Here is an 11,011-nt window from a genome sequence, read left to right as displayed (position 1 = left end):
TGAGGCGAGACCAAGGTGTGTCTGGGGATCAGGTCTCTATCATGGTGGATGGTGTCCAAGTGGCCTTGCCATCTTACGAAGAAGCAGTGTATGGCAGCACAGGGAACTGCATTCCACCCTCGGACTCCCGGGTGCAAATTGTGCTGTCAGAGGGAGCTGGGCAGAACGGAACCAGAGAGATGCAGCAACAGGACCAAGGGGTTCGCAGTAGCCTTGATAGAGAAGATGAAGCCCCCGGACACTCTGGACTGTGTGAAGCTAGTGGTTCTCAGCGTTCTGAAACTGTTCTTGTGCATCAGGCTGCTACCTCTTCCTGGGTAGCTGGGATGGCTAGCAGTAGACCTGTACAGAAAGAACTCCAAGACTCAGAAAGCAGTGACATACAGAGCCTTTTATCACTCACTTCCTCTGAGGAATACACAGATGGTATGTGATTTGGGCAAGGAGCACTATATGAGACTCTTAAAACAGTATGCTGGGGTTCATAGATTCATAGAATGGCCTGGGTTGAAAAGGACCACAATGATCAAATAATTTCAACCCCCTGCTATGTGCAGGGTCGCCAACCACCAGACCAGGCTGCCCAGAGCCACATCCAGCCTGGGCTTAAATGCCTCCAGGGATGGGGCATCCACAACCTCCTTGGGCAACCTGTTCCAGTGTGTCACCACCCTCTGTGGGTTCTGTTTCTCAATCTTGATTCAGCAAGCGATTTGCAGAGAAATGCCGACCTCAAGCATCATTGTGCAAAGGCAGTAAAATAGCTGCATTTATGCAAAACAAGTAGGTGGAAGTGGGAGGGTATGGGGTATGCTTGAAATACAAAGCCCTTGTAATGTTTAAGCTTCTTCATTTTTAAATGACTTTAGTAAGCAGCTTACTGTCACAGTACATGTGGTGCTGCAGCCCAGGCATGTGAGAAAACACACAAAAACACAAGGAATGTGTTTGAACTTACTGTAGAGAGCAGAGGTACAAGTCTCTTTAATAGTTAGAGGATCTTGTGTTCTTAACTTCACTGTTCTACCCTGAAGCTGTTACTTTACAATGGCAGAGCCGGTGTGAAGCTGCAGCCTAAGATTGCTTCTGCAGAGACTGCTGTGTCTTCAGACAAAAAAAGATGTAACTGGCTTGTAGGTAGCTCAGGATAGAACTCATCCAGAAGCCTTGCAATAAAAACAATTAAAGGAGATTTCCACTGAAGGGTGGAAGTGGCAGCATGTACAGAGATGGGCATTAAACCTCCAGTATGTAAACAGTGGAAACCTAAAAGTGGTGCTTACTCAAGAGAGTCCACAGCATACTTATCACAGTGTGTTACCTCTGCACTATGTCATGTTCTGTCACTGCCTGGAAACACGTATGCTTCTGATGTAACTTGCACAATAACAGATTGCCCTATAAAGCAGAAAACCATAAGGCTTGTGCTTATGGTTCAAAGATAAGGAAGCTCCAGCTACTGGAGGAGTCAGATCAGGGCAGGTGTTATCTGAGTATCCTCAGCCACTCCAGACGTAGCAAGAAACAACTTGTCTCAGACATGTTGAAAAACTAAGTGTTTGGTGAGGTCATGGGGAAAAAAGAGAAGGAAGCTATTACCCTTCCCTGCACAATACTGAGGCTTTAGTGGGAATATTTTTTTCTTCTTGTGGGACTTCCAGTTTAAGAGGGAGGTGGGGGAAACTGGACAGGCACTATTGGAAGCCTGCCAAGACAGTTGGGGGCCTGGGAGGGAGCTGGGCTTAATCTGGTGAAACATGAAGTGTAACTTGACAGAGTCAGATTGGGCATTAGGAAAATATTTCCTGCTGGGAGAGCAGTGCAGAGCCAGACATTTGAGATTTTTAAGACTGGAGGTGGTGATGGTCCTGCTTGCAGAGGCAGGTTGGCCCTTCAGAGGTCCCTTCTGCTGTGCTACAATGGCAAGAAGAGTACTGTGTTAACACATAATGGAAATGGGACCCTGTCTTGCAAGAGTAGTTTTTATGGTGTGTGTTGAATGACAAAAGTTTGACTTTTTTTTAAATTTTATTTCTCTCCCCACCATTCAGATATTCCCTTACTGAAGGAAGCATGAGGCCTGCTGTACGTGTCTAGCCTTCTTGCTCTTGGATTTCTTCCTTCTCCCCTCCCTGCCTTCAGGACAGAAGCACTCTGTGCAGCCTTCCCCATCCTCACAAGCTGTGCCCTGGATACCTCTAAGCAGAGATGCCCTCAGCTGAAGATCCAAAGGATGTTGCCAGGTTGCCTCCTGGATGCACCAGTGGGGTTGGTGCAGCGCTGGCTTCCCCATTCCATATGCATCAGAGACTCAAGGGACGTGGTGGATTTGAGCTCTCCTCTCCTTTTCCCCAGCCAGATGTTTGACAGCAGTCTCTGAAGAGCTGCTCTTTTCTTGTGCCTTTTTCCTCCTCACACCGGCTTGTTGCAGCTTGGCAGCCTCTCTAGCCCTTCTGTTGCCCAGAGAGCAGGGGCAGAAGCCATTTGCTCTCTGGGTGCAGACAGTTTATATATACATACATATGTTATATAGGCTCTTCTTCCAGCATCCTCTTTATAACAGAGCAGGACAAACCACCTCACTGGGACTGACACTGGCCTGGAGAGGGATCCCAGGTAAGAGGCAGCGTGTGATATCTAGGAGCGCCTCAAATGAGATAGGCTGCGAGGCAGCTTAGCTGTGCAATAACAGTTGAGATTTGCTAGAGTACTGAAGGCTGAGAAGTCCAAAACATAGGAAAGCCCTCTGCCCCCTTTTCAAAACACACCTCTACAAGAGCCCACTCCTGAAAAATCACTTTTGTCTCCTTCCTTCACTACTAATGCAGCCCACTTGGTTAATGCTGTGTTTCTGGAGGCTGTGATTGGGACTATACTGATGATAAAACCACTCTTTCAGCTTTGGTCTGGTGCCAGAGCAGCTCCTGATGTTAGATTGTGGAAGAGCCTTGGGAAGTGGCCAGTGGAAAGTGTGCAGAAAGCTCAGAGGCTCTGACTTTCTGTTTTTAGGCATCAGGAATGGAACCAAATTTGTGGCCCTGCTCTTCTGAATAAACTGTGTGTCTTACAGAGCTTTTCCAGTGAAGGTGGTTCTGCACTAATGCTTACGTTCCTTTGGTCAGATCTTCAGGCAGAGGTAATGCTTTCAGATGTAATCTGGAAGCAGTTCATGTGTTTGAAATTGTCAAGATAAACTTCCCCATTGGTGGTGAATACTTAGTGCCATTGGCGCAGTCCCAAGTTACCTTCCCAGCTGCATTAGGTGTTTTGGTACCTGAGCCCTCGATACCACCTAAGAGGCTACTGTATAGCAAGTGTCTGCTGTTGTGTCCTGACGGGCTTCAGTGGGCTCACAGAGAAGGGCTGCTTCTTTTTGGCTTGGGGTCAACAGCACTTACAAGGTCTCTTCCAAGTACAACACAGGTGGCCTGTTGCTGCAAGAGAATGTTGGCTACACTGACCAGAGGTTACCACAGCTTAATCCTGAACATAAATTGTGAAGATCACTTTAAGTTCTGGTAGCAGGGAAAAGAAAATCAAAAAATATGTATACCTCTGCTCCCTACAGTTACCTACAGCAGGTCAGAATATCCTGGTTGCTGTTAAGGGGACTTCATTTTTTGCAGCAAATCTACTTCATTTGGGGTAGGTGATCCAGTCACAGATCTGAGCTGCCTCTTTAGAGGGATGGTCTGGAAACTGGGTTCCATGGAACTGGTTTTATCAGGAAAAGTTGGCTTCTTAAATGCAGGTATGTTGTCATAACCATCCTGAAGTAGCCAGAGAAGCATGAGAAGTTGCTAAATTTTCATTTGAGTTGAAGGAGCAAAATGCCACAGCCTTATATGTCATGTGGCAATGAACAGGTAAATGGGGGTGCTCTTTGCTGCTTTGCTTTTGTTTTACTGTCTTCATCCTTGTTGCTCCAAGATCATGCTGTCAGACCACTTAGTAAAAGTGACATAATACCTTAAAAATAAAGTAATATTTGCTGTGGCTTAGCTCTGGTTCCTGGAAATAGGGCTTGGCTGCAGTGTCTGGCCCTGCACCTGCTGTTTCTGATTAGCTGCTTAATCCTAGGGCAGCTGGGTCAGTGCGTGCCTGTGGATGGAAGGATCATTTTTTCCTCATCCCTGTTCAGAGGGATATTAATAATTTAAGAATGCAGCATTTTAAGTTTCCTTCCCTGTTGCTCATGTTATCTTTCAGTAACACGAGGACTTGATAATCCAGTTTGGGTGGTTTGAGTATTCTTTTGTTCAGTTGAAATGATGAAAATCCCATGTTGTTTTACAGTGGGCTGTTTTGTTTTGTATTCAAGGACTATAGAGTGATAATGTTTACACATGTTATTGACATTTTGGAAAATAAGAGTGGAAATGTTTATATTTAGTTTTGAACTCCTACCTTAATAATTAAAATTGTCTCTTTCACTGGTTTTATCAGGGCATGTGGAGAGACTGAGCAACTGCAAGGCTGAGGGGGAGAATATGTGACTTTTCTAAGTCACGTATTTTCTAAGACCTAATCAGCTCAGAGCAGGAGTTGCTCTTAGATTCTTAAGGACCTTCCTACTCAAACCTGAGCAATCAGGGAATAGAAGTTAGGCGTGTGCTGCCTTCCTGCAAGGAGCAGTCCTTTTGGCTCAGTACCGGTTTGGTGAAAGAACCCCTTAATGAAGCTGGAAGCTGATTGCAAGGCTGACCTTGCCCTGGATGAGTGCCTGCTCAGCTAGCAAAAAGCACGTACTGTGTGGTCCTGCCTCTGCTCTCTGCTGTTAGAAAGTAAGCAGCTGCCAGCTTAGGAGAAAAAAAATTCCGTTTGGGTGGGAAGAGAAGGAAGCTGCACAGATGAGGGAGTGCTTTCATTTTGTTTCACTTACAGAAATTATGGAAAACAGCTTTAGTAATTGGGAAAAATATGCAGAGGTAGGAGGAAAACAAGCAAGCATAGGTCTTGTGATCAGGCACTAACAGTCAGCCTCTGTTTGTCTGCTTGGGGATGAAGCAGGAGCTCCCAGGATGCTTTATATTTTCATATAAAAGAGGGTAGAATGGTTGGGGGAGGAACCTAAGCTGCGTTTGCAACTTCTTCCAAAGGGGAGAGGGATTAAGGACGTTGACATTTATTGGTCAACGAGTGATTGTTACTTTTTTGTTCCTATTCTGTGGAGGATTGGGAAGGCCTTGGGACAGAGGTTTAGGAAGATTAACTAAGCTGAAGAATCCTATCTTCTCTTTTGAGAGCAAGGGCTGACATGTAAGGATCCCTCAGCCTGAGCCCTGCTCTTGCAGGGTGTTGGTCGTCTCTGAGAGTGTCCCAAGGATTGCTGTCACAGGGAGGTCTCCGTGTGCTGATGGGGTGTGCAGGGGCTCAACCTCACAAGATGCAGCATGGTGGGTGTCTTGCTTTGGTTTCTTTTCCACCTTTTTTCCCACCTACACCTGACAAAAAGAATTCAGAGGGAAGTATGTTTCTTATTTTATGTCCCTGACGTAATCATCTTACATTGTGTCATTTGTGCTTGGCCCCATGAAATGCAAGAACATTAAAATGAATTACAGTGGAAGAATAAAAATAGCACTTTTTACTTTTTTTTTTTGGTAGGTTATTTTGGGGTCCAATATTTAAAAAATAAAAGGGCAAGTCAGAAATTTAAAGTACTACGTGCAATAGAAAAATGAGGACAATTGCAAGGAGCAGAGCTTTGAGGGAGCAGCAGGCTGGGCTGCTGGAAGTAACCACATGTTAGTTAAGTGATGTGCAGTGCAGAATAGGGAATACAGGAAGGGATTGGGGTGGGTGAGGAAGAGCTGTGGCCAATAAGAGAAGTATGCTGCAGGCTAATGATAGCCAATGCCTTTATGACCAGGTTCTAAGGGAGTTGTGCTTTGTCTGGATTTAGCAGGCCCCTAGGCTTGCTGGATAAAAGTATTAATGTACAACTAGTAGGACACTGAGATCTCCTTGCTGACCTTGGAACAGGCTTGCAAAGCCTGGTTTTCATGTTCCGATAGAAGTTGTTCTATAGAATCTGCCTTTTTATTATCTCCAGATATCAGATTAAATTGATTTCACTTTCTGGTTTCTGTATATAAACGCAATAAACCCCTAACCATTTTCCACATTGACCTCACCCCAGCCTCAGCCTTCAGCCCTTCCCAGGGAGCTGCACATTGAACTTGTTCTTTGAGAAAACCTTTCTTTGCCTAAGAACTTTGTTTGAAAAAATTATTCTCTATGAAATGCTTTGAAACTGCATAGAGGTTTCCTACAGGGGGCTTCATTTTAAGGCATATTTTTATACAGGAGATGAGCCCTCCTCCAGTTCTTCACCCCTGCCCTCCCAGCTAGTTCAGAGCAGGGTGTTTCCCACACAGTTTCCCACACAGTTTCCCACACAGTTTCCCACACAGTTTCCCACACAGGCCCTATGTTCAGCACTGCTTCAGGTGGATTGCTGCAGGTTCCCTACACATCCATGCCCACCAGAGCAGGGTCCTGATGCTTTTACATTTCTTTTCGTAGGCTCTGCTTTTGGTTCCATCCTGAGGTAGGCACGGACAGAGGCAATGGAGTTGTGCTGGAAAACGTTTCGGTTCTGATTCTCAACTTCACTTTTTTTTTTCCCCACTCAAAAAGAACAGAAAGCTAAGTTGCCTAGGAAGCAGCTGTGCTGTGCTGTGGTGAGCGGACTGCTGGTAGCTGCTGGTGCGAATGCAAGGAGAGCTTGGTTGCCTTTGGTGCATTAATCTTTTTTTCTTTTCCTGTATGTGTTTATTTTTTTTTAATTCTGTATTGCACCACTATGGAATTATTTGCAGAATGGTACTCCATATGTATGTGGGATTAAAAACAAGACCATAATTGATACTGTGCAGGATGTCACTCAGTCAGTTCTATTTTGCTTTATTTTATATATATTTTCTGGTATCCTGTACATTGCGGTGGGTGTGAAGATAGTATTTTAATATTTGTACAAAGTTTAATTTAATTGTTCTCTGTATATAACTGCATTTCTAAATTAAAAAAAAAAAAGTTCTTTTGAAGTGAAGCTATGATCTGTCTGTGTTTCGAACTGCTCGGGCCTCATGGACTGAAGGTGTAGCAGATCAGAGTGAGTGCTGCAGAACTGAAGTGCCGTTCATTTGGAGGATGATGCTGAAGCTTGGGATGCTGAAACAGAGGAGGAGTTTACAGAGCTGATGCATCCCTCTGAGGGTGGTATTCCTCAAAGTGACCTTGCTTGGGAACAAAACCATCCCTTGCTGTGCCTATGTGTCGCAGTGTGAGGAGCTGGGCCAGACTTCTGCTGCTGTAGTCTGTGTTACCTGAGAGAGAGCCAGCGGCCACACAGCCAAGATGAAGAGGACATGGCACCAGTATGTGGCTTTCCAGCAGCAGTGATAGAAATGCAGGAACCCTGGGTGCCTGCATGAAGTGGAGAAGGCAACAGCAACACAGCACAAGGAGTGAATGGCGTGGGACGTGGGCTGGGTGAGAGCCTTGGGGGGAGGTCCTTAGTGGGGGCTGAGGTTGGATCTGAACTTGATGCAAGGAGAGAAACTGTAGAGGGATGAATGGATTCCAACTTGAGCCGGAGGTCAAAGCTATGCAGTTCTTTGTTAGTGCAATATTTCAAAGTTCCAAGGTAATACTGCCCCTTGAGGTGACTGTGCCGGTGGAATCTCCTTGCTTACAGATCAACTTAAAAGCAGTGGGATAGGAAAGGGAAGAAGGGAAGGCAGGGAGAGATGAGATCATCCTGGTCAGCTTGTTCAAAGCAGAGTCCTGAAAGATGCTGTAACAGTTTGTGTACTCACATATGCATTTTCTTCTGGGAAGGAGCAGGCAGGTTAAACAAGGGAAGAGCTGACATCTGTCTTCTTTCCGTTTCCATTTATTCTTTAAATAATTCCCACACAGTAAACTGATCTTGCTGTGGTTTCATACTGAAACTGGAGCTCTGTGCCTGGCGCCAGGCAGTGCCGTGTGGGAGACAGTGGCCTCCAGGAATGGCTTTTAAATTATTTAAGTTATTAAACTGTGCCACCTGTGTTCTCTGCTGGCTGTAGCCTTGTGCTGCAGCAGTGCTGGCAGCCAGAAGCAGGCCCTCGTGTTGTTTTGCACTTCTTATCTTGCTAGCCCTGCTTATAACTGCGGCTTTAAATCTTCAGCAGGACTGTATTGTGGAGGTACCTCCTTCAATGGCTGCTTTCCCTAGGAGGCTGCATTCCCTGCAGTGGGGCCTCCTGCTGGAGGTGAGCCCTCTTGTGTCAGAGCAGGCTGCGCCCAGAGCAGTGACCAGTGTGGTAATAGGGGACACATTGATTCTCCTCCTTGGAGGAATAAGGCAGCACGCACTGCATAATCACGCTCTCCTTATCTGCCTTTGTGGCAAGCAGATCTGAGATGGGGGGGACTGCACTTCTGCTTTCCAGTCCAAGGCAGATCAGTGGGGCTCTGACACGGTCATGCAGGGAGACCTGCTGCTCTCTTTGGCTACGACATCAGGAATTTAAGAATGAGGCAGGAAAAATGAGACCTAAGGGAGCACAGGAGGGGTTTAGTTGAAGGGGCACGCAGTGCTGAGATACCTCTCCTGGCAGTAGCACCCACAGACTCAGCATGACTTTTCAAGGATGGATGTTTGCTCCCGTGCTTTCACAAGCGTCACACGCAACTGAGTGCCAAGTTTTATGCAAGATGGAACACAGGCCTCCAGCTGTGTGGAGGAGACTGCCTGTCCCCATAGCATGGGGCAAGCTGCTCTCTCTGGAGCAGTGTCCTGTTGTTTCTTATTGGAGAGGGGACAAATTTTCCTAATGTGAGACCCTTCTGGGCAGCTTTTGCAGTTTCCTCTGCAATTTTCAGAGTAAAAAAAAATATATATATATATATTTTTAATGTCCAAAGCCCAAAGTACTTTTCTTGCTTTATTGGATTCCATAACCTAAAAAGTTATTTAAAACCTTTATGTGTCTCCTTTCTAGTCGGGTGAGGGAACGGGGATATTAATGCTTGAGGGGGATTCCCTCCTCCCTGCTCACTAAAGAAAGCTCGCCTTGTCCCAGTGTTCTTCCTCTGCCTGTCTCCATAGAAAATATTTGTGATGTAGGGTCTGCTATTCATTATAAGCTCCCAGCAGAGAAAGATCAATGAGACTTTAAATAAAACAGCTGTGAGCTAGTTTGTCATTGAGCTATTGAGGTTAGAAGCATTTCTAACAAGAGTCTATTGGAACTGCTGGGTGAGGGCCTTTATGTTCCCTTTTCCAGAAGTTCCACAGGGGCACAGTGCCTGGCAGGAGAGCCCTGCCCCACGGCTCTTCCAAGGTAAATTCTCTGGTGCAGATGCAGATGTGAACCTTGCTGCTATTCCTCTGCCAGCAGAGCATAATTACTGGATGGTTACACGGTAGATAAAATTGCAGCTGGTTTCCCACCAAGACCTCTCAGAAGATTAGAGGAGACAGGGTGTCATATATATTTATACATATGTATGTGTGTGTGTGAGTTCTATTCTTCACACTCTGTGTTTTACCTGTGCAAGATAACAGCTTGTTCAAAGTCTGTTGTGATGACAGCTTAATGAGTTTGCTTAGTTTAACCTAAAAAGAAGGTGTAAACCCACAAGTGATGGGACGCATACCACCCTGCTGAGACTGGAAGAGCAGACAAAGGCAAGAGAAAAGCACCGCAGGTAATATAAACACGAAAAACCACACACGGTACTGACAACACTCCAGCATTCTGCAAGGGTTTTGCTGTGACATCTCAAAGATATCTCAAAGTAATCTATACCACAGCTTTGCTACATCTGGAGTCTACTACAACACACACAACTTTGTGTGATTTTTTTTTCCCATCAAATTCTCTTCATGAACTGTATGGGAACCATATGTGTGTTTGAGCACTCCTCTGCCACATGAAAGCCGTGAGGTTATTGTTAAAACTTACCTTACTATCATGAGGCAGATCAGCACTTCTCCCTTGGATACCATATGTGTAGACAAATCCCAAAATAGGTTTTAGCTGATTCTGCAATGTCAGTTTATATATTGAGTTACTTTTAGATTTAACTCAAACCTTCGTACATTGTTACTGGTTCCCAGATGGGTATTTCTGACCTTGTCCTGGTGGATCAGCCTTTCTAAACATAGCCTGCCCCTGTCCTTGCATCTTGTTGAATCATTGCTTTTCTTTGTCAGATTCTTTCTGAATTCTCATCCTGTCTTCGCAGTGCTTGAATCTCTCCTCAGGCTGATTCTCCTGCATGTTTTAGCACTGCATGCTCTGGTCTGCTTAGAACTGTTAATGCAGGTGCTGAACAGTCCTGTGCTGAGCAGGGCTTCCTCATTCTGCAAAGGAGTTGTCCTTGAATTTGTCAAGGAGCTATTCTGAATGCAAATGCTGAAAAATTTGTGCTCCTATCATACAGTGAATTCTATCCTGGCATCTTCCTGTTTGCTTAAGAAAATGCCATGTGACATAGCACTGAATTTCTTTCCTACAGCCAGGTTTAACACATCTCTATTTTTCCCCTTCTCCACAGATTAGTAATTCCAATAAGGAGCATTGGATTGGTCTGAAACAGCTTGCCAAGGGCCTGCTTGTTGGTGTGAGCAGCTTAATGGATGAAAGTGCTTATACGTTGATTATTTAATCTTTTGTTCTATTGCCTCTGACCTCCAAAGGCAAGCTTGCCGATGAAAGCATCACTGCACCTACTGGCAGCAAAGTGCTCAGGGCGATGCTACAGCTTCCTCAGTGGTTCATTGGTGACTTCAATGAGTTTAAGGATGGCAAGCCAAACTTCAGCAGAGGGGAGCCTGCTCCATCCTTCTGTTTCCTATTATCACCTACGTTCTCCGCACCTTTTGTAAATTAAGCAAGAGATGAAGCCGACACGTCACGCTCAGCCTTTGCACCCCGCGCTCGCGGGAAGAAGAGGAGGCGCGCCCCCATCTCAGCTGTTCGGAGTGGCGCAGCCGCACCTGCTCACCGCGGCC

At 45.6% G+C, this 11,011-nt stretch overlaps 2 protein-coding genes across 6 annotated transcripts in view; both read left to right on the top strand.

The window, feature by feature from the left end:
* Positions 1-7,054, top strand: part of SUSD6 (sushi domain containing 6) — a 78,741-nt gene extending 71,687 nt beyond the window's left edge. For all 5 annotated transcript variants that reach the window (XM_010711528.2, XM_010711526.2, XM_019615640.1 and 2 more), the window contains exons 7-8: positions 5-426; positions 2,052-7,054. In XM_010711528.2, the coding sequence (XP_010709830.1) occupies positions 5-426; positions 2,052-2,077 (448 nt within the window). In that variant the 3' untranslated portion in view covers positions 2,078-7,054. The remainder of the gene's footprint in view (positions 1-4; positions 427-2,051) is intronic.
* The window catches only part of SRSF5 (serine and arginine rich splicing factor 5), an 11,755-nt gene continuing 4,602 nt past the window's right edge, over positions 3,859-11,011 (top strand). Inside the window, exon 1 of the mRNA XM_031553636.1 lies at positions 3,859-3,866. Coding sequence (XP_031409496.1) covers positions 3,859-3,866 — 8 coding nt within the window. The remainder of the gene's footprint in view (positions 3,867-11,011) is intronic.

This window comes from Meleagris gallopavo, chromosome 5 (genome assembly GCF_000146605.3).
Source record: "Meleagris gallopavo isolate NT-WF06-2002-E0010 breed Aviagen turkey brand Nicholas breeding stock chromosome 5, Turkey_5.1, whole genome shotgun sequence".
Taxonomy (NCBI): Eukaryota; Metazoa; Chordata; class Aves; order Galliformes; family Phasianidae; genus Meleagris; species Meleagris gallopavo.
Note: the sequence above shows the minus strand (reverse complement) of the source record. Positions and strands in the feature narration are given on the sequence as shown.